The sequence below is a fragment of the Rhipicephalus sanguineus genome, unplaced genomic scaffold, assembly GCF_013339695.2.
Source record: "Rhipicephalus sanguineus isolate Rsan-2018 unplaced genomic scaffold, BIME_Rsan_1.4 Seq923, whole genome shotgun sequence".
NCBI classification, from domain to species: domain Eukaryota; kingdom Metazoa; phylum Arthropoda; class Arachnida; order Ixodida; family Ixodidae; genus Rhipicephalus; species Rhipicephalus sanguineus.
The window spans coordinates 1-27,810 of NW_023616296.1; the positions used below are offsets into that span (position 1 = coordinate 1).

Sequence of the window (27,810 nt, forward strand, 5' to 3'; positions counted from 1 at the left end):
TCGTCATTCTACGGAGAGCATTGGTACCTGCTAAACGCATGTAAGGCATTATGCGCACTTTGTTGATGCTGTGCCTGATGACGGTGAAGAACTATGGCAGAGCCCTTGGTAATGGGTTGGAAGCATTCAACAACCTACTCGTTGCGCAATTCGCATTGTGTGCCGCCTGGTTACAGAATTCGCGTTGTGCGACGCTTGGTGCTTATTTTACTCTTCTACCACGCTATATTGCATATGGTAATGTGGTTCCTTCCCGACATGAAGCCTGTATAGGACCTTTTTGCAAAGCAGTTTCAAGCACCGGCATGGCTCAGAGGTTGAATACTGGGCTCCCACGCAGAGGGCCCAGGTTCGAACCTCGTTCCATCCTGGAATTTTTTTCTTATTTAGTTTTTTTTCTTATTTCGAGCGGTACTGGTTACGGACACCGGCGGCGGCGGCGGCGGCGGCGGCGGACAACTACGGCGCCAAAAACGGCCGGTGAAATGATCTCATAACAGCTTTCGCTGTAAAAGGTTCACTGCGTCCCTAAACTTGTCGACGCCACAAGGTGCCGCGAAAAGTCATCCGTCTTTTCGGTAACGGCAGAGACCGGTCGATCGGTGATTACGACTTCCGCGCGATTGCGGCGATGCCTTTGCGGATAAGCATCAGAAAAGAGCGAAGGCAAGGTGGCGGCCGTCGATGAACGTGCCATTATGCCTTATAGCCGACAACCTTATCACGATCATCTGTATATATCTGCTCGGCTGCGCGTGTGGCGTACGCTGTACACTGCGGATTGACGGCGGTACAAGCGCGCCATGCTTAGCCATGCTGCCGTTCGCAAGTTCGCTGCCGCCGCGTCGTGCGAGACCGCTTTAAAGTGCGCGTCGCTTTGTAGAAACGAAAGTAGCTCGCTGTTGTTGAGCGGCGCGGGCAGCAAGAAACGTTGATGCACTGACAGCGAGCGTATACTGCGTGTTTGACTAGGTGACAACTAAAGTGCGCCGCGCGTCGTTGTGCAGGGCCACGAGAGCATCGCGGAGACGTAGAGTGAGCGTTGCTTGGAAAATGCTTGTTTTCGCCGCGTTGAACGAAGAGGCTAGTCTCCGCACCCGTGCACGGTCCGGAGTGAAGCAAGCACGAATGTACAAACGCGCGCATACGGCATACAGCAAGTGGCCCAGCAGCGACTACGCGAGCCGTGTAGGCGATGCGCTGCACGCAACTAGCCAGGGATGATCGGCTCCACGTCGCGGTTCCGCGCTTCGGTGAAACGGTGTCAGCTCATTGCAAAGGCGGTTAATTCACTCGTGAGCACGCAGCGGGCGTCGCTTCACGACGTGATAAGGCTTAGCTTGTCACCGAAGGGATTGTTAGCACTTTAATAAAAGTGCACAAAGAAAAAAAAAAACGGCTTGGCCGCTAAGCGCATGTTTGTAAGGGTGAGTCCATATACAACGAACTACTGATATAACGACCACTTTTCGCGACACTTTCGAGTTCGTTATAACCGGGTTCAACTGTATTCGAAAAATATTCGATTCGATTCGCACTCACACTTCAATATTCGAATTCGCTTCGCACCCAAAATTTTGCTATTCGCACAGCTCTACTTTTTTATTTTTAACCCATGAAAATTTGGTGCCTGTCAGATTTGAATAAAAAAATTTTTTTTTCTCAGACGTTGCCAGAGTCGCCATACGAGGCAGGGTCTTGATAAAGTCGCGTCACATGATTGAGGTTTTCAAAGGGACATTAAAGAGAAAAACGATTTTTCTCGTATTAGTAAATTGCTCTTTCATGATAGCAAAGACACCGCTCTTGCTGCAAGAAGATGCTTGGTAAGTGAGAAAACGCACAAAAACAAAATGCGGTAGGCAATTCCACCTTCAAGTTCCCCCACCAGTCGCCGTGACGTCATATATTTTGATGGCATCTGCTAGGACTTACAGTTTCTAACCGATAAAAATGAAGTACATAGTCTTCTGAGAGAGTCAGACTAACATACCAATTCTTGGGAAATTTTGTTAAGCGAATGTGGCCGAAGTACAAAGAAACACTTTGAAATCCGTGACGTCACCCATTGGACGTTTCAGCAGGACATTTAAAAATGAAACTTTTGACACTGATGTTCTCATCTATTAGTAAACCTATGGTGAGGAAATTAACATATGATGTGCTCATATCCACTAATGAAGTCCCAACATATAACTTGCATAGCTTTTTCGGTACATTAACTCTCACCTGACAATTTCAAGGGCAGGAACACACGCAGTGGGCTGGTATCCATGTAGACCACGAAACTCGCGGGCAAAGATGAAGTCCTGGGGGCTAACCCTCTCGGCTAGGATCTTGGAGAACTGCAGCTTGACAAAGCGCTTGATTGCCACCATGTCCCTTGACGTGAATAGCACACGCAGCATCTTCTCCAGGAGCTGCGCACAAACAAAGTTCAGCTGACTGTCTGCTCACCACAGAGAAATTGGTTACAAGTACATGTACAAACAATGGCACACAAGACTTGAAAGCTGAAACAACTCAAAATCAATAATGGTTGTTATTAGGCTTGTGCGAATATTCCAGCAGTTTGAATATTCGAATTCGCTTCAAAACGAATTTAAATTATACTAAATTTCGAAGTATTCGAAATGAACGAACAGACATATACAAACCTCACGTAACCCCTGTAAACGTGGTTTCACTGCAGTGGAGGGGTGCGATACAGTGAATACACCTATCCAGGGAATAATCCGCACCGGTGCAAAGCCCCACTTCAAGGTTAAAACGAACAAATTACCCTCACATCGATTAATCATTTTTTAAGTTAAAAGCTCGTTATAATGGCTTATATGCTCTAAGTATAGTAAATTTTAAAACGTAACATATTTTACAGGTTATCACTTGCATTCTACCGAAAGTCAAAACCTGCTACTACTCAAAGTTGCTTCCACTTCCCTTTGAACCAAGAAGAATGGCGTTTGCACATGCCTTGTTTCAATTTTAAAAAATATTGTGCAGGTTAGTTGGGTCATCACAAATATGCAATTTTTTTTTATAATATGTGATATATACTGTTCGAATTCGATTCGAAATTATTTGACTCAATCACTATTCACTTCAAATTCGCTTCGAACCTAAAGTTTACTACAGTAGACTCCTGTTAAACGAAAGCTGAAGGGACCAGGAAAATATGTTTCATTTACCAGGAGTTTCGTTTACTGAAAGATGAAAAGGGGTGCAGAATTCAAGCACAAAACCAATCATGTTAGAGGCAGTTGTTCCATTTAAGCAGCAATTTCATTTAAGAGAGTTTCGTTTATTGAGAGTCTACTGTATTTGCACAAGCCTAGTCATTATGAAAAGAATTAAAAGTACAAAGCCACAAGAGAGATGAAAGAAGTAAAAAATGCTAGAGGCAGCCAAGTCCCCTCACTTGCGTTGAATGCAAAAGCACAGCAAGTCCGGTTATGACAACAACGTTGGTGCCCACATTATTTCGATGAACATTTCACGTGAGACTATGACATGATGTCGTCTGAACGTCAACAGACTGTAGCATGATGACGTCACAACTTGGTCGTGAGTTTTCTTGTCATTGAGTGGTAGCACTGCCTGCCGGACAGATGCCAGATTTTTTGTTTAAGATTCCCACAACCCCAGTTCACTCCACAAGCCACATTCTCACTATTACTGTCTTGTATTCATATTCCAGACTTCCTCTATGCCGTCCAAAGTGCTAGAATATAAACCACATGTAATTAAAACTGCATGCAATGCACTGGCACATGTGTTAAGACTTTGGAGTTTTCCGTAAGGGTTATGAATTTGGGCTTGACTTTCGTTAATTATGAAAGAAGTCAGAGGTAATAGGAGTTCCTGCTTTTGGACTGCCCTTAAGCAAAATAAGAACACGATTTGCATATTCGTCCAGAAATTAGAAGTACATTGATTTAGGAGACATTTGTTTATTGTTTCAGTGGCACTCTCGATAATGTGACATTCGGTTGATTAGGACATTTTTTCCAGTCGTGTGAAATCCGAAGGAACGAGCTTTTACTGTACAGCGTGGCGTTCTTTCTGCAAACCAGAATTTCACATGCATAAAAAAGACGGCAGATCCCACGCATTGTGGGAATCGATGTAATGTGAAGCAGCCAGCAAAGAGCTGCATACATCGTCTTGTATGTCATTGAGGAAAATGCGTGTCATGGCTTTCATGTGAACTCCTATTATTTATGTTCGCCACACAGTAACGTCGTGCAATACCAACTTCGGGGATCAAGCTAGCGAAACAGCCGCCAGCGCACCATGAGCGTGGCACGTAAGTCATGCTGTACATGACATGCGTGTCATGATTTTCATATAAACTCGCGTGTTATCTATGTTCTTCACACAGTCACGTCGCGCAATACCGATTTTAGTGTATATCAAGCTAGCGAAACGGCCGCCAGCGCCACATGAGCGCGGCACGAAATCATGCTGTATATGACATGCATGTCATGATTTTCATGTTAGCTCGTGTTATTTATGTTCGTTACACAGTCACGTCGCAAGATACCAATCTTGGTGTATATAAAGCTAGCGAAACGGCCGCCAGCGCGCCATGAGCGTGGCACATAAGTCATGCTGTACATGACATGCGTGTCATGATTTTCAGGTTAACTCGTGTTATTTATGTTCGTTACACAGTCACGTCGCAAGATACCAATTTTGGTGTATATAAAGATAGCGAAACGGCCGCCAGCGCGCCATGAGCGTGGCACGTAAGTCATGCTGTACATGACATGCGTGTCATGATTTTCATGTTAACTCGTGTGTTATTTATGTTCGTCACACAGTCACGTCACGCAACACCAATTTTGGTGTGTATCAAGCTAGCGAAACGGCCACCAGCGCACCATGAGCGTGGCACGTAAATCATGCTGTACATGACATGCGTGTCATGATTTTCATGTTAACTCGTGTTATTTATGTTCGTCACACAGTCACGTCGCAAGATACCAATTTTGGTGTATATCAAGCTAGCGAAACGGCCGCCAGCGTGCCATGAGCGTGGCACGTAAGTCATGCTGTACATGACATGCGTGTCATGATCTTCTGTTAACTCGTGTGTTATTTATGTTCGTCACACAGTCACGTCACGCAATACCAATTTCGAGGTAGATCAAGCTAGTGAAACGGCCGCCAGCGCACCATGAGCGTGGCACGTAAGTCATGCTGTACATGACATTCGTGTCATGATTTTCATGTTAACTCATGTTGGTTATGTTCGTCACACAGTCACGTCGCAATATACCAATTTTGGTGTATATCAAGCTAGCGAAACGGCCGCCAGCGTGCCATGAGCGTGGCACGTAAGTCATGCTGTACATGACATGCGTGTCATGATCTTCTGTTAACTCGTGTGTTATTTATGTTCGTCACACAGTCACGTCACGCAATACCAATTTCGAGGTAGATCAAGCTAGTGAAACGGCCGCCAGCGCACCATGAGCGTGGCACGTAAGTCATGCTGTACATGACATTCGTGTCATGATTTTCATGTTAACTCATGTTGGTTATGTTCGTCACACAGTCACGTCGCAATATACCAATTTTGGTGTATATCAAGCTAGCGAAACGGCCGCCAGCGCACCATGAGCGTGGCATGTAAATCATGCTGTATATGACATGCGTGTCATGATTTTCATGTTATGACTTGTCATTTATGTTCGTCATACAGTCATGTTACGCCATACCAATTTTGGTGTACATTCGATAAACCAAGCGACCAGGATAGCACAAAGTCGTAGGCGGCTAGATAGATACGCTCTAAGTCGCAGAAGTTCGCTAAGAAATGCTTCGCATTTAAAAACAAAATAAAGAAGTAAGAAAAGAATAGAAAGTTTTACAAGCTTGATCAAAGACTTCACGCAATTGGGCTAGGGAACGTTTTGAATGCACTCGCAACAATGCGCCAGTTAAGCTGCCTTGCTACCCCACTGCCTTGTTTTAGCCTCCAACACGTGTGTAAATATAGCCACTTCCTCAAATCTGTGCAAAACATGCTAAAAGCCTCTCACAAACACTCGCATGCTAACAACCTTCGGATTACACGTCCGATGCTCTACCAATTGAGCTATGCTGGAAGGTGCTTGCTTGTCCACTTCGGTGGGCATTTCTGAGCATGCAATCCCTGGGAGTGTTAGCCAGCGCCGCTCGTACCCCAGGCGGCGAGTGTGGAACACTCTTCTTGCCAGGGGCGTCACGGGGCATGCAATCTTAGAACAAGGCGGCAGCTGACCAATAAACGCTCACATGCTAACTTTCCCTGGCCTAATTATTTAATAGATGCCTTTGATTGTGTCTAACAAAGAAACAAGTCCCTTGGAAAAATTCCGTATCGTTCCCGACGCCTGAGGGAGTTCCCCACGAATCATCGAATTGCCCTCCAGCACAAGTAAAGTCCCTCAAAAGGGCAGCAGACCCAGAAAAAGTTGCTCTGCATCCTTACCTTAGCAACAGCAGGACACGTGTCGCGACGTACAGTCTCGATGCCCTTGGCATCATACTTGGGCTCCTGTTGGTCGGGGCTCTCATAAGAAAAGCCCACGTAGCGCTTCTTGGTCTGTAGCACACACGGCTGGTACACCTGCAGAAGCACACGCATTGCTGACTGTAGCCGAGGAAATATTTAATCTAGCACAAAGTCCTACCATACGCCTTCACAAGAGCTTAGCTGCAAAGGAAGCTCACTGTCCTTGTAAAGGAGTATTGAAACACACTTTTGAAGTCAAAGAAACTCCAGCCTGTTTCTCGTGTGCAAAAGAAAGCAAATTTGAAGACATTTTATCAATGTTGGTCTTAGAGTACTGGAGCTGGTGACATCTTATCATCACCAGGACACAAAGAGGCCTTCTACTGCAGCAGCCATGAAACTTGGCTATATTAAATATGTGGATAAACATAATTATATCGAGGTTAATATTCACGGTTTTTTATGGACATGAAGTTATGAAAAGTAAAATAGCTTTCTACGAGGACAATTTCACTATACTGAAGTCTCTTACACCGAAGTGCAACTGTAGTCCATCACAAAGTACTGCCAATCGAGTTTTATTCAATATAGTTGAGACTTCACAGCCCTGCAAATCAGCATAAAAGCGCAGATCTCGAACAACACACACGACACGCCATCCGGAATGGAGAGCTGAAAAGTGGGCCCGTACCTTTTCCAGCTTCAAGCGCATTGGGCGTGGATTTTGTGCCGTCACCCGGTCGGCAATTTCCTGGCCGAGTTGGAAGGCTTCCTCACGGGACCGGCCCTCCAGCAGTACAAACAGGCTGCACAGTAAGCATATCAAATGTTGGGCTACAGGACTCGCTTCTGTACGATAGCAATAATAATTGCTGGGCTTCAACACGCCAAAACCCCGATATGAGGCACAGTGTAATGGGGCACTCCGCATTAATTTTGACCACTTGGTGTTTTTAGCACTGAAGCTCTTCTAACTCGGCATAAAATGTCTGTCGTGACCCAAAAACCTCGCCTCGTGTAGCCTAGCAACCAGCCGCACTGCAGCTGGGCAACAGTGCCATAATTTCAACAAGCCGCGCATGCACAAAAATAACAGCAGCTGCTGCTAAGCCACGGCCACTTACGGAGCCATCGCGCGTACCTTGTGTCACGTCATCTAGTGACCGGATACCACACCACCTGGCCAAGCCGCGCATGCGCAGTAGCCCCGCCAAACGATGCAGACATTGCGCGCAACCTTTGCTCTGCAGTGCCTAGCCTGGCTGCACCCGATCGTGCCCACACAGTCATGGAGCATCCTGAGAAAGTGTGTACTCCCGAGGTGGAAGGCGCACATCTCAAAGCTAGACGTGTTAGTCGACAGGAACGTCAATGGCAGCGACATGCCAATACAGCCTACTTGGCCCGGGAAGCAGCCATGAAGACGCAGCGACGAGCCGTACCTGACTATGCTTGACAAAAAATGCCAGCGAGGCGGCAAGAAAGTGAAGACCCCGATGCGATGGAAACCAAGTACGAGCAGCAACGGGCTCGTGCTTTGTGGTGCCAAGCTTTCTGTGCCTTAGTGCTAACTCCCCGCATTTTTAATGCGCACCCAACTCGAAGCACACGGGTGTACTTGCACTTCACCCTATCTAAACATGGCTGCCATGGTCGGGAATCGAGCTCACGTCCTCAAGCATAGCAGTGCGACACCTTAACCCTCAGGCTATCATGGCTGGCGCAGCATAAAACAAGGGAAGCATGTTAAGGGGAGATGCTACTAGAAAAATGCTTTTTTTTCCAAAATTAGATATTTTTTTGTTTTTCCTTGTTTTGTCAAGTTTAGTTCTCTACTTTCATGAAAAAAAAAATTGACACTGTCTTTAAACTCAAAGTAGGTTAAAATCACTTTTAAAGAGCACATAGTGGCTACTAAAAACTGAAAAGAAAAAGAGCTCAATGTCTAGAGTCCCCTGGAAAATGTCACCTGGCTGCTTGCCATTGCATTTCTCATGAGGAGTTCACCAAAGCCACATGCTCAAAATAACCATGATTCCCAAGCTTTCATGATGGAAGCAATAATTTTAAAAAACATATCTTTGCCACATGGACAAGCTTTCATTTCTACCTTTAAAATGCATTTTTCTCAAGACGCAATTTTGGACAACTTCTTGAGTTTGGACACCATGTTTTTGATACTTCTGATGGCCAGATATGAACGAAATTTTTCTCATACATTCCTGCTATTATCTCCTTCAAAACCTGGTATCACTTATATAATTATTACAAACTTAACGTAAGCAATTAGTATTGGCTGAGTATTTTAAGACTTATCATATTATAACTTTTCTCGTTCATTAAACTGTCTTATACACACTTTCTAGTTGCATTCTACAGTTAATGTGGAACAATATGAGCCATTAATGGCCCTTAACCATAAAAGTTTAGTGACAGAAAAAGTGTGTCCAAAAAGAGCTATATTTTACACATTGTCATGGTACAAAACAAATACTATGCAACTTACTATAAAACTGATTACATGTTTAACATCAGCATAGAAAACTATGTAAACAGCTAAAATTTCATTGCCCTAGGCTAGATTAAAGAAACTTTTTTTCGAGTAGCATCTCCCCTTAAATGCAATGCTACTGTGTTCAACATTAATTAGAACAGACAGGAAAAGCCAAGGAAAGTATAGGGGATATTATTTCGTATTAATTATGACGTAAATATGAAAAAATTAACGTGGACGAAAAGGTAACTTGCTGCTGGCAGGGACCGAACCTGCGACCTTCGAATAACGCATCTGAGGCTCTACCAACTGAACTACAGCGGCGGTCATCCCCCCGTCCACTTTACGGGGTATATATGTGCATTTTAAACTTGGGAGTGTTAGTAAGCGCCGATTGTAGCCGCGACGGCAAGCGTGGAACCCTTTTTTCAGCCTACTGGCGTCACGAAGCACGTGATCTTTATACGAGCTGGCAGCTGACCAATAATCCCTCGCATGCTACCTTAAGGCATTCAGTCTGCCAGAAAGTTACCCTCGCTATGAAGGAACGAAGTGGTTTCAATGTGAGACACACTCATTAACTGTAGCAACAACATTGCTCTCAAGAAAAGCTAGAGACAGATTTGCCAATCCAGCAATTCGCATACCACTGTGCTTTCTTATCAGAGGAGTAGAACAGTGGCCTGTCAAGCAGCACAGACGATCAGGGCCCTGGCACAGTGTGCTTCGTCATGGCACACACGCTGCCTTGGTATCGCATATTTTCTCTCTTTATTTTATATATATATATTTTTTTGTTATGACCTCCACAGCTGGCCAGTGTGAGGAGCATACAAAAGAAAGCAGACAGTGTGTGCATTACCAGTGTGATGAAAGCCTCTCTACTTTCTTTTTAGGGCATCACTTCACAACAACTCGGCCACTGCAGCTATAATGAACATGATAGTACACATACACAACAGAATCTTTTTGAGCAGAACCTAAAAGGACTGTGATAATATGTTCCATTTAACAGTAGTTTCAATAATAAGAAAGATGTATGGGGTTGCCGTAGCGAAATACAGAAACTGTTTATGTCTACAAGACACTGCAGACGCATCAGCTCCTTTTTCTTCGGTTGTCAACCCTTCATTCCCTATGCGAGTTATCGTAGGCCTGGGCAAATATACAAGCACTTTGAATATTCGAACAAATATTACAGCATTCAAATTCACTTTGAACAAATTAAAAATTTCCTAAATTGTAAGCATTCAAAATGAACGAATGACGTATTTTATCACATGTAGCCACACCAACCCCACCACGAAAGAGTGGTTTCACTGCAGCGTGCGGCCACTGTACCGTGAAACCGCCTTTCCAGGGTAAATTCACAATGCCGCGAGGCCACACTTCAAGCTTACCGTATAAACGCGTGTAAGGGCCGCACCCCGTTTTTTTGAAGTGCATATTCTAAAAAAAAAAAAAATCCGCGTAAGAGCCGCACCCACACTTTCCTCAACCAATACGTATTCAAAATGCGCGCGCGCGTAAGCTTCTAGGCGTAGTCGATAGATGGCGCAAGGAAACGCAACCATCATCATCGTCACCAGAGTATATAGATAAATATTTTTAGATTTTATTCGTGTTAAGATGTTCGTGAAGTGGGCTAAAAATTTTAACTTTTTATTAGTATTCATAGACCCGCCAACTAAAGGTTAAAGCAGGATTTTATCTTTAGCTTCTCACATCTTCTCAGCTTCTCACAAACGCGCTATCGGCGCTATCCATATCGGCATTAGCATCACCAACTTTGGAATGGCGTTCGCGTCTTCGCGTTGTTCGGTTTTTGCAGTTCAGCCAGCCGTTTGCTGTAGTTTTCTGCACTGTTCGATGACCTTCGTGCTAGCTTGTTTTCTACTCGGCGTTCACGTTTTGGCAAGATGGGCAAGTACCTGAATAGCTACACTGCTGGCTATAAGTTGAAGGTGATCGAGTATGCTCTCGAGCATGGGAAACGTGCCGCCGGCAGAAAATTCGACGTTGACGAGAAGTGTGTTCGATGTTGGTGTGCTCAAAAAGAAGCCTTGCGAAACACCAACAGCACTAAGCGCGCTTTCCGAGGAGAGCAGTGCAAGTTTCCCGATTTGGAAGAAGACTTGCTCCGCTATGTGACTGAAGTGCGGAATGATGGTCTTGCACTCACAACGGACATGCTGCGTGTGAAGGGACTAGCCTTGGCGACTGTACTTGGGTGGATCCTATCTGCGTGGAGCTCGGTGTCGACGGACATTGTGTCCCGAAGTTTTAAAGTCGCCGGGATATCTAACAGCTTGGATGGCACGGAAGATGACTGCATGTGGGGTGACGGCGCTTTGCAGCACACCATCTCATCTCGGACTCCAAGTCTGAGGACTCGCCGAGTGACGACGATTGAGCACGTATGTCGCAAGAAATGTCGTATACTGCAATAAACGCTCTTCGTTTGCTAACTGGTGCGTTTTTACTTTAAAAAAAAATGTCGCGTGTATGGGCCGCACCCTGAAAATTGGCCCTCATTTCTTGAAAAAAAAGTGCGGCCCTTACACGCGTTTATACGGTATATGCACATCTTACCTCCACCCTGATTAAACTTATTTGAAGTTTGAAAGCATGTTGTACAGCTTATGCGGGCTAAGTATAGGGGATTTTAAACACAAGATATTTTACCATTTATAATGTGTAAACTACTGCTATTCTAATTTGCCTTCACTTTACTACGAACCGTAAACGTGACATCTGCTCAAGCCTAGTTCTACTTTTTTTCAATATTGTGCAAGCTAGTTGAATTATGATAAAATGTTCATTTCTTTATGATGTCTAATATATATTACTAGAATATTCGATTAGAAATTACTCGACCAAATCGCTATTCGCTTCGAGCCACTAATTTCTTATTTGCCCATCCCTATTGTTATACTAATTATACAATAACTTCAGGTTGAGACAAACCTGTCTGTGTCGCCGTACACGACCCTTGCACCTGGAACAGTCGCCTCAGCCGTGCGGATGGCTTGCTCCAGGGCTTCACGGCCTTTGCTCACCACGCTGTCCGCCAGCTGCCATCACAGAATACGTCTCTTCAATAACATGCACGCACACCACTTCCAAACATAAAACAGCTTCGCAATAGTACCAAGCACTGCAGATTCTTAATTACTTAGGTAAAACAAAATATCAAGATCTCTTTTAACAGGCTCAACTCAACTGAATTCAAGTTCACTTTACTCATCACAAAGGCCCTTTGCCTAAGTGAAACAAGTCAAATGCACAGTGCAAAGCACCCAATAATCACCTTTGCAGAAACTTGAAACGGCTGCAACAAGTCAACCCAACAGACATGCATGCAATCATTTCATGCAAGTAACACCATTATGTTGAACGATGTGGCCATTGTCTTATCATAAACGTGTTCATTTTCGTTACATTTTACTCTATGTTTAATTATTCTTCTCTTGTTTTTGTTAAAGTGCACTTATAAAATATCTTCTTTGTAAACACAATTTGTTCTTCCAATTACATATTTAATTTAAACCTCCTAATGATTATGGTCATGGCTCTATGGTTACCGTATATTGCCGACTATAAGTCGACGTTTTTTTTTTTCATAAAAATGACCTTCCAAAGTTCGGGGGTCGACCTATAATCAGAGTCAACCTATACGCAGAATCGTCAAGTTGACTTATCTGTGGGGTCTGGCGAAAGGTCGTTGTCCTCGGATTTCCTGCTATTCGACGCATCGATAACGTCAGCCGCAGAGGCAGCAGAGTCGCGGCAACAGCTATCTCCCAACGTGTGTGCGCCGCTTCCGGAGCCAAGCATTTTTGCGATCTGCCACGACGATCGTGAAGCTATAGCAAAACCACGAGAGGCAAAACTACGGAGCGCGTTTAGAGATCACCGCCGCGCGGCATTAAAGGGACACTAAAGGCAAATATTAAGTCGACGTTGATTGTTGAAATAGCGGTCCAGAAACCTCGTAGTGCTGCTTTTGTGCCAAGGAAGTGCTTATTTTGAAATAAAATCACGTTTTTAGTGGTCCGCATCGCGTTAGCGCGCTTCAAATCTCCCGCCTGAAAATACGACTCTCATATGTCACTGCTGCCGTGCCCAACGTTGCCCGCTTTTACTGCGCGGCCGCCGACACTAGTAGCAGCCGAGCGGAAGTAGCGGGACCCACAGTAGCAACAACGGCGCTGCGGCAAAGACTTGCTCAGATGGGCACATTCAAAGCTGTCACCAGGTTGCGGTTGGTCTCGTAATCCTCAGTACGAAAGTGCAGCGAGCACACACACAGAGGTTTTGACTGTTTAGCACACTGGCGCAATGGCACGACACTAAGCCACTTCGAGCGTAAGGGTTCATTCCGCGGCACCCAGTGAAAAGACACACCGGTTTCCTTGCTGCAGCACTGGCGTTGTGCACCATTCGGGCATCCGGCAATATCACACACATGCGGCATTTTGTCGAACTTTCTGTCAGAGCGACTTTCACGAGCGCGCAAAACACGCACGGCAGTACGCGATCCCGAAACTACCACTGAGACGGGCGAGGCACAGTTCGGCGAAAACGGAACCTTTGAACCATGTTTGAACCACGAGCGCCGTTCCCCATGGCAACGCCACAGAGGTTTTGTTTTCCATGAATCAAGCGGAAACGAACAAACAGCATTTTATTACGTCTTTTGTTGCTCGGAATGTTCTTTTTTTACTGCTGCTAGTTTGATTACTAGTGATTTATTGTAGGCCGACTTCCCTACGTAATCGGGATCACTTCGAAAATGTCCCACTCGTGGCGCTCATCATGTGATACATTTATCTTAATTTCTCGGTAAGTAGGGCACTGCTGTTGATAATATTGCCGTTTTAGAAGTTGTCATACATTGGGCTTTCACTCTGACATAAATTGTTATTTGCCTTTAGTGTCCCTTTAATGCGAACTGCTTGGGAAACACGGCCTCGAAAGCAGCATTTCAAACCTTTGACAGAGGGCGAACGATAAAGAGGAATTTATCTTGCGATGCGCCCTGCAGTTTTGTTTTCATACAATAGAAACGATTCGTTGACAAACCATCGGCGTTTCACAGAAAAGCTGGCAGCACCGTGTGGGCTGGCAACACTTCGCGGGGATATAAACCACATGACCAGTCACATGCGCCCACAAGCATCTTCACGTCTTTTTGCACTCACGCCTGTTTGTCATTTCTGCATTTCGCTTCGCTTGCGAGCAGTGGTGTGTGCGATTTGCGACGCTGCCAAATGGACGCCAAGATGCCACCGCTACGCCGGCAAAAGCACAGTGCTGCTTTCAAAAGGCAAGCGATCCTCTACGCAGAGTCGGAAAGCAACGTTGAAGCAGGGTGCAAGTTTGATGTGTCATGAAAGTGCGTGAGGGAATGGAGGAAACAAAGGACCAAGATCTTCGCGTGCGCTGCTACACGCCGTTCCTTTCGCGGACCGAAGTCTGGACGATACCCTGCCGTTGAAGAGGCGGTTCGTGATTAGGTTCGCGACCACCGGCATCTGTTCCGGCGGCGAGCAGGAGCAGTGGCTAACACGATGGCAATGACCGTGACTGCGTCCTTCTCTCAAGCGACGACGAGTTGTAAGCAATGTTTCACGGGTAAATAAATGTTTCTTTGCATCACTCCCTCTTCTGAAAAACTTATTGGTGAGCTATGGCCGCAGCATGAGGCTGTGTTCAGAGTCAACTTATAATCGGCAATAGGTCTAACCCACGCGTATTTTTCATGTGCTAATGAAACTTGAAATAAACCATGATGATGGTGACACTGATGTGTATACAGAAGTGACTCTCAGCGTGCAAGTACCCATGTATTTTCGTGCTCTCATGTTGCAGACCACCAACAAGCGCAAAAGGGACAGGCTAAGCGTAGACACTGTGGGCCTGTGATTCACGCAGTGATGTGCCACTACTATAGAGGTGATTCTGGCAAAAATAGCATTAGCGTAGATGTGGGGTGTGGCAGGTTTGTTAAATCTAAACTGCAAAGTAAAAATCTGCCAAAGAGGGGCTGCAACAATATATGTTCTTACTACTCGAGGAACACAAAAAAAACCCAGTATGAGAACCCTGTGTAGAATGGGTTCTAAGGGCATAAAACATAGTCAAAGACATCAGATTCAGGAATTTGTAGACATAGGATAGAGTTTCCACAATGCCGTGGTAACTGGACCCCATGTATTTAACACAATCTTGGCCATGATAACTTACAGTACCTTAGAACGCACTTGGTGCTTCACATACAGTTTTACTACAGCAAAGCTGTATGTGGCTAGGGTGGCACGTATTTTTCCTGTGCTTCAAGAAAAATGTATGTGCCATACATAATGGGCCAACCCCAGCGCCAATTAGGACTGTGCCCGAAACGCCAAGTGCATGCGGCAACCCAGACAAGACAATGCCTGTCAAGAAACAGAGAATGTGGCCAAAAGAGACAAGCTGCTCAAAGGGAAAATTTTAAAACAGCACATGCAAGATTCAAAGGGACTTTCTGGGCATGCATTTCTGATTTGGTTGAAGGGCGTGTGATCGGCTATGTTCGAAATTTTGTCACCTCCGTGTCATGCGCTGAAGAGCTTCGCTGGTCATCCAGTTCCACAGAGTGGAATAGCTCACAATTTTTTTTTTCTGTTACCACCGTGAATAGGAATTGGACTGATAACATTACCTCAATAACAGGTCAATTCAGACAAAGCCTGGAAACTTTCTTAATTAAATGCAGCCATTACAAAATCTACAGCAAAGTGACAAGCACTGCTGTGGTGCAATCTTGTACGCATTCCAAATAAGCACGGAGGCGTGACGTTACATCCAGCCGCACGCAATTGGTCAAAGCAGGGCAGTTACGTCTGTCACGGTTCACATTGGCCATTCCCGTGGCCGTGGTTCACATTGGCCATTCCCGGAACTACATTTGCTAGGCATGCTTTTTCCCAGCACAAGGGTGGCCTCACCTCCACGCACGGCATGCGCCCCGAGAAGCTGGCAGCCGTGTAGCCATACGTCACATTGGAAATCAGCTTGAGGCTCAGCTGCTGTGCATCCAGCACTCTCCGAAGGCCCTGCAAAAAGAAAACAATTGAAGGTTTTTCATTGGCTAAAGAACTTAGAATGTCGAAGCATAACGCTGAGTCTGGACTACATGCCATCTACTGGCAAAGCATGGTTCTCTACGCTGCAAACAGAAAAATTTTCAGGGTGTTCTCCAAATCCTATCGACACCTGTGTCTGAGCAGTAATGGCTACGGTGTTCAATTTCAGAGCTAGAGCTCCTGGTCTCAATACCCCCCCTCCGAGTTTCAGATGCTGCATTACATAGAGTGCATATGGGTGCAGTCCAATTCTCTTTGGAGGGGTGGAGGGGTGATAAAAGAGAACTCAAAGCTGGTGATGCGACGAAGGCTTGAAAACGGGTTTTATTGCATGAGCATGCGGTGGCCATCTGGGGCAGTGGGCAAGAATGCAGAGACTCGAATTGCTGTTTTTCTTTTCAAAGATTTCGCATCCCATTACCTTTGGGCACGAACACCCAGCAGCCAGACATCGTTATACCTGACAGCGTGACATGGCGGCACTGCATAAGCGGGTTACTTCAGCACAGGAAACATACACAGGAGAGTGGTGCAGCAGCTTCTCAATGCTACAAATGACATATTAAATCCAGTATCGTTATATAAGTGGGTTCAACCGAAGTAGGTTTTAAAAATGCACTACTTTAAATCCACGTCATACAAAGATAGTTTCAAAACGAATCGTCTTATTGTGGAATCTGCGACAGCTCACCTTGTTTGTGCACTGGGACATGGCCTTCTTGACCATAATCCGTGTGCCGAGCACTTCGTCCAGCATCCTGCAAGTAGACAAGCAGTTTGTTTGATTATTCAGATCACAATGTTCACCCAGAAAAAACAAAAACTGCCTAAGTGTGAGTGATAGCAACAAAAGTTCCGTGTCAATAAGAAAGATCATAAGGTCAAAATTAAGTCATGAACTGCAGTCAAACTTCAGGCCATGACTGCAGATCACATGAAGGTGACACTGGAATCTATTTCAGTAGTTGCTATCTACATACATATGAATAGGGAATGTACTGCTTCCCAATCATTATATACTGAATTTACTCGGATAATAATCATAAATCTCTCTCTTTTTTTGACACAAATTTAGCGGTGCTATCATTACACAGGGTCTCCTCCAAAAAAAAATTTTATGTTATGTAGGTGCTGCATGAATTACACAATGCCCTTTTATTTTTCTCTCATTCTATAACTGAGCCCTAACTTTTATTCAGTCCAAGTCCTCACTGCTGTCGCCGCAAGGTTCACTGTCAGGGCAGGAAGTTTCATTGCTGGGGGAACTGTCGCAGTCCCATCGAATGTAGAGAAAAAACTCTGCAGGGTTGCCTGGTGAATTTTGGTCACAGTTTCTGAGCACCTGCAGTGGCATAACTTATTAATCTAGGGCTGCTATGACCAATGACGACACTGCCTCTCATGCCTTGTAAGCAATAACTCTTGGCAATACAGTGAAACCTCGGTGATACGATCACAGCTCATACAAATTTCGGGGTGATACGAATTTTTCGTTGGTCCCGGTCAAGGCCCATTGGCCTGCAATGTAATGGAGTGTGGTTGCTGCGAACCAATTTTCACCCAGCGACGTTTGATACGAACGTACGCTACCGCCAAGGTACGAAGACGCGCCAAGCACGTGCGAGCGTGGGAACGCACGCGTGGGCATGCGCGCCACACCGCCAAATCGCCAGAATCACTGCGTTAGAAAACACTTTTCTTACGGTCAGAATAAACCTTCAGAGACGTATCATGGCCTCCGAGGTTGTGTGCGCGAATCTTTGAGGCTCTTATGTGCCTCCGTGTGCCTTCGTGTTTAGATTACAGAAGACATTAGCGCCATGTTTTTTTTCTAACGCGTCGACGCGGGCTGCTGTCGTCGTACTGTGTTTACACGTGCCCGCCTCGTGCATCAGACATCCCATGAAAGGTGGACGAGGACTGAAAGAAGCCGAGGACGGTCTTGGCCAAGGAGTCAGGCCTCACAACGTCAACATGCGCGACCGTTGAGGTCGTACTTGTGTGGGCACGGCCGTAAATCTCCCAAAAAACATCCCCAACACCTCTGTGATACTCCGCTGCAATACTCCGGTGTCATGCAAAAAAGCATACTCAAATTTGGAAAGGGCTACTGCTGTCGCGGGTCACAACGCACCTGATTCATTAATTAAATACGCGCGCACAGGCCGTATATTTACGAGTGCTGGTATGATTTCCGACATCTAAAAACTTAACCGACAATCATTCAGCGTTCTTCCTGACATTGCTGCGGCCCTAAAAAAATTAATGAAAATGTACGCCAGCTTTCTTTTGTCGCATGCTAATTTTCCATGCTTTCCGGTGATATCAATTTCGGATGATACGAATATTTTTGGTGGTCCCGCGAGATTCGTATCACCGAGGCTTCACTGTATTTTCTTAAGATTATTGCCAGACGTGTTGGTGTCCCCAAGCAGCAAGTACCTCCAAAGGCAATTGTACAAAAATGCGGCCCTTGCTTCACCTCTTCCTAAACTGCACAAGGCAGCACTCTCAAACAAGGAGTTGTCGACAGACAAAACCACATCAACAGTACCAAACGTATGCCACACACTTGCCCGACAACTCAAGAACACAAGAAACACAAAGGCAACGTGATCAGCATCAGACCAAGGGTAGCATGGAAGCATTCTCAATTATGATGAGCTCACATCAACGTGACAGCACTAGGCACAAGACACAAATTTTGAAGGTCTTACTTTTGCTAGCTCTGTGCACCAAAATCATTTTCTGAAGTATGTCATAAATACCATTTTCGAATTGCAAATACAGATTTATGAGGCCATGCTTCTGCTTCAAAATCATTTTCTAAAGTATGTCATAGATACCATTTTCGAACTGCAAATACAGATTTAGGAGGCCATGCTTCTGCTCGCGGGCAGCAGAAAATGTCATGGATCTCACATGTCTAGTTCCGGTTGCAATCATCATGTGAAAACCAAATTTTGATGACAAAATTTCAAGATGCAATCATTATGCAAGTAAGTATTGTAATCTTGGTGAGGTCTGTTACCTTTAAATCTTAAATGGCTAAAGCTTGCTCACTGTTGTGTGCAGAATTCTTACTCAAATTTTACTCGGAAACATGCCCCATGACACAGTCAAGCTTACTAGTCGCAATCCTTACTTTCTGTTGCTTTTAGCATCCTCATTGCAATGCTGCTACCTTACATGACACCAACTAGTATTACTGTGCAGGTGAGTGGAACATATGCTAATGAGTACCAGTACAACACATGCTAACGCAAGTACCAGTGCAATTAGCACTGCCGGTGATCTGTACAAAGAGCCCGGTAAAAAGCATAGGGAGCACAAACGCTTCGTTAACTCACTGTGGCAGCAGGCCTCTGCGGATGGACGGCTTCACAAATGCCACTCCGGCTGGAGACACGGTGATGTGGTCACGCAAGCTCTGCAGACATGGACAAATGCGCTTTCACAAACATATTATGACATCACGGCAAATCAATCCTATGAAAGACCACAACATGGATGAAATTTTATGCACAAAACGGAAGATGCACAAAAGACACATGCTGCCCAAATGGAAATCACTGTCGGAGCCGGCCCGGCCGGGCAGCCACCCCCTGAAGAAGAGACCGAACGGGTCTCGAAACATAGGGTCAGTTTTTTAAAAATGAAGAACTAAAGACAAAACGTCGCTAGAGAGTCCTTTTATTCTTATAATTTCACCCAGCCAGACAGATTGCTGTCGAACATGTTTACCTTTAAAAGTATCCTTCAATGTGTAAAATAAGTGGTTCGATTACACATGGTTTGTAAGTAATGAAACGGGGTGGTGGTGGCTATTCTTGGCTATTCCCATAATGAATCACCTGGCATAATGAATGGTAACTTCCCAGATACTAGCAGAAGCAATGTGTCATAGAAAGGGTTGAAATTTCAGGTGCTATGATTTGCTACCTGCAGGTGTGAAAAACTCGGCATGGCTGCCTTGTTTTGCAAAATATTGAAATCGAAAAAAAAAAAGGGAGCTTCAGCATTATTGACCACACAACAGATGGCACTGCCAACCTTCTAAAAAATCAGGGGTGTAGCTTAACCACAGGTAATATCACATTTACAGTAATACCTCATTAACTCGAAGTAGTAAAAACAAGAAAAAATTTCGAGATAAGCAAAGTTGCGCAAATTCCATTGAGAAGTCCAGTTCTATCTAAAAACGTTATCACTACTGACCAGTTTGTTAACAGGAGCACCTAACTGGCTCTTTGTAAAGGTTTTAAAGAAAAATAATGACATACCAGAGCTATCAACCAGCTGTGTATTTTGGCACTGCCTTTTTATTTAGTGCAGAAAGACCAACTAAGGCTGGTCTGCCTCTCAGGAACACTTGCACCTAGCAAAGCTTTCTCGAGTTGCTTAACACATCGCATGTGGCGATCATCCGCGCCGCTGCACTCAACTTTATTTCGCATCAAGCAAAGCATGTTTCTTGTTTCGGCTGATGTCGTCACTCCTTGAGTAGCTGCGTCAACATGGCCACCATCACCGCGCGTGACGCCACGTTGTTTCGCATAAGAACATGGTCAAACCAGCCGACGTTGCAGGCGAGATCAGTGTAGCCCACCGCTAAGTCCAGAAAATCAGCCTTCTCTGTCCATGTGGTGACTGGATGGGGCTCCTCTCGCACGATGCCACCACACAATCAGCGCCGTTTTCGACGTCTGGAAACTTCGAGCCTCGAACCTGCTTGTTTGATTAGGGCTACCTTTCTCTTGCAGCATTAGTGAGTTGCTTTGCTTTGGCTGGCGTTATCCTCACCACATCGCATGGCGGATGAAAAAATCCATGCAACGTGCCTTGAGTAAATAAAATTCTGAAATCGCATCTCTGACAGTAAACAAAACGACATGCACAACCCGTGCTATTTTGCAGGGCCTGCCTCTGTGCACGTCTGTGGCGTCACATGACGTGACACAGGGTTGCTTGACAAAGTTGTTATGCCGCTAGGTTTTCGACCTCACTTTCGGGAACAGTGTCCACTTCGTCGCAAGCGCGGCAGCCTCGCGCGATCCTCGTGAAACGTATGACATTTTGCCGCTAGTATTTTTGTGAAACGCTTCGGCGGCGAAGTTCTTGTTCCACTCTCAGTCAAGATTTCGAGATAACCGAAAGTGGGCACCGAAATACTTCAAGATAAGGGGGAATAAGTACACTGCATTCATGGGAAATTGTTCGGTACCGCGGAAAATTTTGACTTGACCTGATTTTTCGAGATATGCGAGTTCGAGTTAACGAGGTATTACTGTACCTTGGGACGTTCTCCAAAAAGCTATGCTTCTGGGGGCACCTTTCACACAAGTGCGGCTCCTTATACTAGCATACAAGGCATTGCAGTAAAAAGCAATCTGGGCATAGAGAATAATCAATAAAACAAAGTAATCATGGCTCCCCCACCAACTTCATTCTAACAAGGCTTCAAGTTCATCACTGAAAACAAACATCTGCAGCAGCACATGGCAAATTTAGAAAACAGGTTGTCAATGTCTAGAGCACCCACCTTGACATACTGCAGGGGCACCTCTAGTGAAGAGCAGCCGAAAGGTGCCGAACTGAAATGGGAATAAGACGGTGAACCATCTCAATGCGTCGTGACCATTAACTAGGCATGATAGTGGTGGCTGTATAAAACTTTATTTACACAGTATGGCATAGTTGGCATTGCTTGACAGGAATCAAGCAATGCCAACTTATGACAAAGCACAATGATCAAGTACAACAGTGACACGTGGAATGGCCCACGTGCCGGTGAATACAGTCGAACATGGATATATCGAACTCGAAGGGGATCGCGAATTAGTTCGATATATGAAAAATTCGATATAAAAAATACAGGCCCCGAGACCTTACCAGTGGCGGACAACCACCTACAATCTGCGCATTCAAGAATGACAACTAATTCCACACACACGAATGCAACAGAATGTTTATTTGTGCGAAAAAAAATCGCTTATCTTGGCCTACTTCTTAGTCTTTGAAATGAAGTTGAAGACGCCGGCCTCGATCTTATCGAGGCTGTCCAGATGCAACAGCCCGGTTCACTCCATGTCGCCGCAAAAACGGCGAATCGAGCCGAATGCTGCCGCCACTTCAGCAACGGAGTACGCGCGTGTAGCCACCACCTCGCCCGGACGATCTTCGTCGCCACTTGAGCTGTCGGCCTGGGCATCCTGGGTCCCTGCGACCGCAGCTACAATGTCCTCGTCAGCGAGGCTCGCAACAGCCTGAACTATGCAGTCCGCTTCCTCAAAATCGTACGCAGACACTTCGGGTGGAACGGCAGCCGGCAAGAGGGACGACTACTCGGGAAATGCGTCGTCTATGCACTTGTTGTCGCCGTCTTCACTGGTTTCCGCAAGTTTCGCCGTCACGAAGCCTGCCTTCCGGAAGCAGGTTGGCCACTGTGTCCGTCTTCACGTCTCGCCAGGCACCCGTCACCATTTGAATGGCACCAAGCAGGTCAACCTTCAGCTCGGTGCCCATGCGGAGGTTGACCAGCAGCCTATCAAGGCAGTTGCCTCCTGTAGCCCACCTTGAAGAACTTGATGATGCCTGGTCGAGCGGTTGCAGCTTCGCTGTCGTGTTGGCCAGCAGAAACTTCAGCTCGATGCTTTTGAGCTCGCAGGGGAGCACGCACGCAAAAGAGGAATGCGGTGGTATGCGACAACTCACGGAAGTGAACTCCGCCAACAAAGTGCTCGCGATCAGTCGCGATGGCGGCGATGGCTACCCGGGCGCCCGGGCTACCTGCGAGGGCAGCAGCGATGTACGAAAGGCGCGAGCTGTGGTTGGCTGGGCAAATACGAAAGGGGCGGGCTGTGGTTGGCTGAACAAAACTCACAAAACTGCAACAAAAAAAAATGGCGAAAGGAAGAGGCCACCGGCTCCTTCGTTCCTGCTCTCCGAGCCGACAGTAACGCGGAGAAAGCATAAAAAAAGAAAAAAAAAAAGCTGTTCCACAAGTTGGAGAACGCGCCCAGCAGGAGTACAGTCCGAGCCCTCTCGCCCTCACGTTTTTCAAGCGTTTCGGGTGTCGGCTGAGGCGCAGTGCCGCGAAGGTCGCAGGGCTTAGCGAGTGCCGAAATGCACCTTCCAGCTCGCGCGGCGTTCGATATATCCGATGGCGATAAAAATACCATTCGATATAGACGTGCGAAATTTCTATACTTTTACAAAGGATTTTCAAGGGGATAATTTGCGAGTTCAATATAGCCAAAAATTCTATATATGTGGGTTTCGATATATCCGTTTTCGACTGTATACGCATAGCTTATTGGCCCACGCTTGCTTCCGCATGGTAGATGGCAGACAAGAAAACTTTGGTCGGCAGCTACAGCGGGCGCAGGCACCACTGGAAGTGCATGCGGCACGCACTGCACAATCGAAGGCGAAAAAACAAGAGAGCGTTGCGAGGAGGGGGGGGAGGGCTGGGGCAGAGTGAACTGCTGGGATTGTCTGGGTGGTCGGGGCAGATTTTAATTCCCGCCCGCATGCCAAACGTGGCCGTCTAGATAATAAAAAAGCGGGAGTCAAAAAGAGAAGCTCTTCCATTAAACTATCGGTGCCCCCCAAACAAATGACTGCTGAGCCACTGTTCATCGTAGGGAGTGCCACTGCTGATTATAACAGCAGCTCTTCCACCAATGATTGACACTTCAAAATGGTACACACACAGCTCTTAAGGGAGTCCATAGGTAAAAGCAGCAAAAACGAAATGAAACACAAGGAATAAAGCTTGCTAAGGTTAACCCTAGCAAGCTTTATTCCTTGGGCAAGTTGGTACATTGTGCAAAGAAGGGAAAACAGCGCTGAATTTGGAAGGAAGACAGACAACGACAGGCGTCGTCTGTCTTCCTTTGTGTTCGTCCAGATTCAGCGCTGTTTTCCCTTCTTTGAAACACAAGAAAGACAAGGGACGGAGTGCTGACCACTGACCAGCACCTTGTCCTGTGTCTTCCTTGTGTTTCGTTTCGCTTTTGCTGTTTTTACCTATGAACTATGCATCACCAACTAGCCTGCCAGTAAATGTTATTGAAACTTAAGGAGTGTTGATCGCTGGTGGAAGAGCCACTCTCCCAATCAGCAGTGACATTCCTGATGGCGAACAACGGCTTGGTAAAAGTTGAAAAACAAAGAAAAAGTTTTTGTTTTCTTCAGACAATGCGTGCGGCCCCAAAGCAAACACAATGTTGTAACCACGCCACGGCGTCCCCGATTTCTCATTTGTCCCGCTGTTACTAGTTTCGGTTTCGACTGTAAGTCTACGCCCCAACTTCAGATTTTGAACTTAGGTAAAAATTAGGGGTGTGCGAATATTCGAAATTTCGAATATTTTTCTAATAGTGTTTGCTATTCGATTCGATTCGCACTGGAATTTTACTATTCGAACTATTCGAACTTCCCAAAAACAAATACAGTCAATGTCCGATTGAAAGTGACCCCTTCAGATTTTTAATATGCTTCACCTCATTACAATCTCGTATTGCAGCAAAGCTGCCTTTCATGCTCCGTTACGAACTTTGCCAAAACACATCCGATTGGAAGTGGTCCCTAGATTTTCAATATGCATCACCTCATCACACCCCGGTATTGCGGCAAAGCTGCCTTTCAAGCTCCGCTACAGTCACAAATGTATTAACTCAAGAAAACGCTGGTTCCAACATGCAGGGGTGAGACGGCTGAAATCGATTTGGGAGCAGTTTTGGGAGCAGCAAAATTTCAATTTAGGAGCAGGAGAACCTTGTTTGGGAGCAGTTAGTGGCATTTATTATGTCGTTTTTGGAGCTTGAAAAAAACAAATTTGTAGCAACTTGGAGGAAGAAACGCACATTTTAATCGGCTTAGAATACACATAACGTTCAAAGAGCCTTTGGAGAAAGCTTTTTTTAACAGATTATTGCCAGGTATGAACTACACTACCTTGTTACAAACTACGCAATTTATATAACCCGGGTAACAACATATGAAATAGATGAAAAAAGTTTTTACCTAGGTTCACTTTACATTTGAAAATAAAAAAAGAAAAAAACATCACATTTTTCAAATAATAAAAAAGACTGATTGCACAAGAATTGTAGTCACATAGCAGTAAGTCTTTGAATGGCCAATGAACGATTCTTACTAGCACGCGATTGCGGCGATGCCTTCACGTGTAACATCAGGAAAGAACAAAAGCGGTATGGCGGCCACCGGTGAACGCATGGGGGGAGGGGGGGTCACATATAAGTCAACTGCCGATTTTTCGGACGCCCGATTTTCCGGACATGCACGAAAATTCGGACACTATCGCGGCACCGTCACCAGCCCCATAGACGTCAATGTTAAGAACGTCCGAAATTTCGGACGCTGAAACTCTTCGGTGTCCGATTTTTCGGACTTTCTGTCCGATTTGTGGGTCCGAAAGGCATTAATTGGAGCCCTCACCTCTGCCGCGTCAATCATCTCTTAGGTTTGAACCAGCGCGTACGCAAGTCGATCTGTGTGCGACAGTAGCAGAGTCCGAAAGTCAGCTTTGTCGCAATGCCGAAGCGTTATGGGGTGAAGCAGACCAGAAATTCAAAGGGGCGGCTATCGCGGCGCCGTGCGGCGGTGTTACGGATAAGCAGCGGAAATGCACGGAGGCGTGATGGCGGCAGCTGGCAAACGCTCCGGTACGACTTAATCGCTGACAACCCTTACGATAAGCATCTTCAGTTAACTGCTCGGTAGTGCACGTGGCCTAGCGCAGTTGCATGCGTACTGCACGCATTTAATAGGCGAGAGCCCAAATGCGCCGCGCCGCCATTCCTGCTGGCCTCTTGTGCGAGACCGCTAAGTGCGCCGCATAGACGCGTTGCCTTCGCGGACGAAACCAGCTCGCCATTGCCGCGCCCGTGTGCGAGTGCGCATCACGAACCCGTTCATGATAAATGTGTGCGTACGATACAGCAACAGTAAAGTGACGGCGTCAGTTTAGTTGGCGATGTACTGCACACAACTAGAAACGATCGGCTAGATACGGCAGCAAATGCTGCGTATCAGCGGCGATTCGGCGATGTGTGTGCGCATATGCGCACACGCATCGGGGAATGCCGGACGAGTCGTCCGCTCTTCCGCCACAGTCTTTGTGTTCCGCGTCATCGTTTAGAAACGCTTCATGCGAGATAGCCGTAATCTATTCCGCGCTTTGCTGTTATCAGCGGCGCTCATCACGAGATGTAAAGTGGCGGTTGGCACGTACGTAGTTAAGCGGGGTTCGCGGCAGGTACTGAATGTATTTGCGAGAGCCTGGGCGCGCACTAAAATGCCTAATAATTGTACTGGGAGGCATTAAAGCTATTTCGGACGTGGCTGTGCATGAATTTGTTTTTTCGGACTGCCCGATTTTTCGGACGATTTCGCGGTCCCTAGGGAGTCCGAAAAATCGGCAGTTGACTGTATTTACAACCACTCAAGAGGCGATTACCACAGCACTATGGAAGCCTCCATTACAAGGCGCGTAGAAGGACACGCTTGGGCGCGTTAACATGTTCTGCGAACGTATCCCTGGCGCTGCTTCTAAAGTTACGTTTTCCCATGCTGAAACTGATGCAGGCTTGAAAATTCTTGCTTGCGGGGTCGTTTCGGCGCAGTTCGGCGCAATTTTTTCAATTTTTATGCTTCGGAGCAGCTTGGCGCAGGAAAATGGAATCGTATCAAAAAGGCGCAATATGCGCAGCTGTCTCACCCCTGAACATGGAGATGAAAGATGTGGCCGAGGTGGGGGCTCAATTATGCTGTTTTGGACCTGAAATTTGGGCAGGAAGTCCGAAAAATCGAAAGCCGAAGCTTTTTAGCATCCAAAAATTCAGATGTATCTTATAGATCGACGTCTTCGAGGCAGATTTGGAACCCCAGGAGCACACCCTTGGCTGCCACATCAGTTGGGCTTCCACAGAAGTTGAAAGAGGAGGAGCAGGAGAGGATGAGGAAATGGCATCTTTGCCTTTCACGTGTAAAGTGTTGTCGGCAAAACTTTGGTTGCACCAAATCATGTACATAAATAGAATTCGGCCTCTACATTGCCTCATTCTTGATAAGACAACTATGAAACACCTCCCCGCCAGTGCTTCATCAACCTAGCGAAAAGAAACACTTTCATGTTGCTATCCCATAAGAATATGAGTAGGAATCCTCTCTAACTTCTTTTTTTTTGCAATTTCGCTTTCGAGTATTCGAAAAAATATTCTAGAAATATTCGAGAAATATTCGAAAAATATTCGATTCGATCGCACTCACACTTCATAATTCGAATTTCGCTTCGCACCCAAATTTTGCTATTCGCACAGCTCTAGTAAAATGGTCGACTACAACTATTAAATACGTATGAGCACGTGTGTGGCATGCTGCACTACATATTCCGCCGGGCAACAGTGACGCCACCCGAGTGCTCACCTGCCGAGATTCTCGACGCGTCCCAGGCAGGTGGAGAAGCATAGTTGTGGCTGATGATGACCGAAGGGTAGAGAGACTGGAAGTCCCAGCACCACAACGGGGTCCGTATAGAGCTGCGCCCGGGGCTCCAGCACCCAGAGGGATGAACTCGGGTGCCCGCTGCCGAGCACGCTGGGCCGTGGATGCACTCAGGGCCACCATTCGTGGCTGCGTGCCAGCCGCAGGAGCAT

General features: G+C 46.0%; 1 protein-coding gene across 1 annotated transcript; it reads right to left on the reverse strand.

Moving 5' to 3' along the window:
* Window positions 1-2,225: 2,225 nt before the first annotated feature.
* Window positions 2,226-27,810, reverse strand: LOC119378680 (DNA polymerase zeta catalytic subunit-like). Its single transcript, XM_037647727.2, has 10 exons — window positions 27,800-27,810; window positions 27,581-27,751; window positions 21,669-21,720; window positions 19,477-19,556; window positions 16,818-16,884; window positions 15,989-16,096; window positions 11,964-12,070; window positions 7,194-7,308; window positions 6,479-6,616; window positions 2,226-2,420 (listed from the first exon to the last, which is right to left on the reverse strand). Exons 1-10 carry the CDS (start codon window positions 27,808-27,810, stop codon window positions 2,226-2,228), a joined length of 1,044 nt encoding a protein of 347 aa, XP_037503655.2.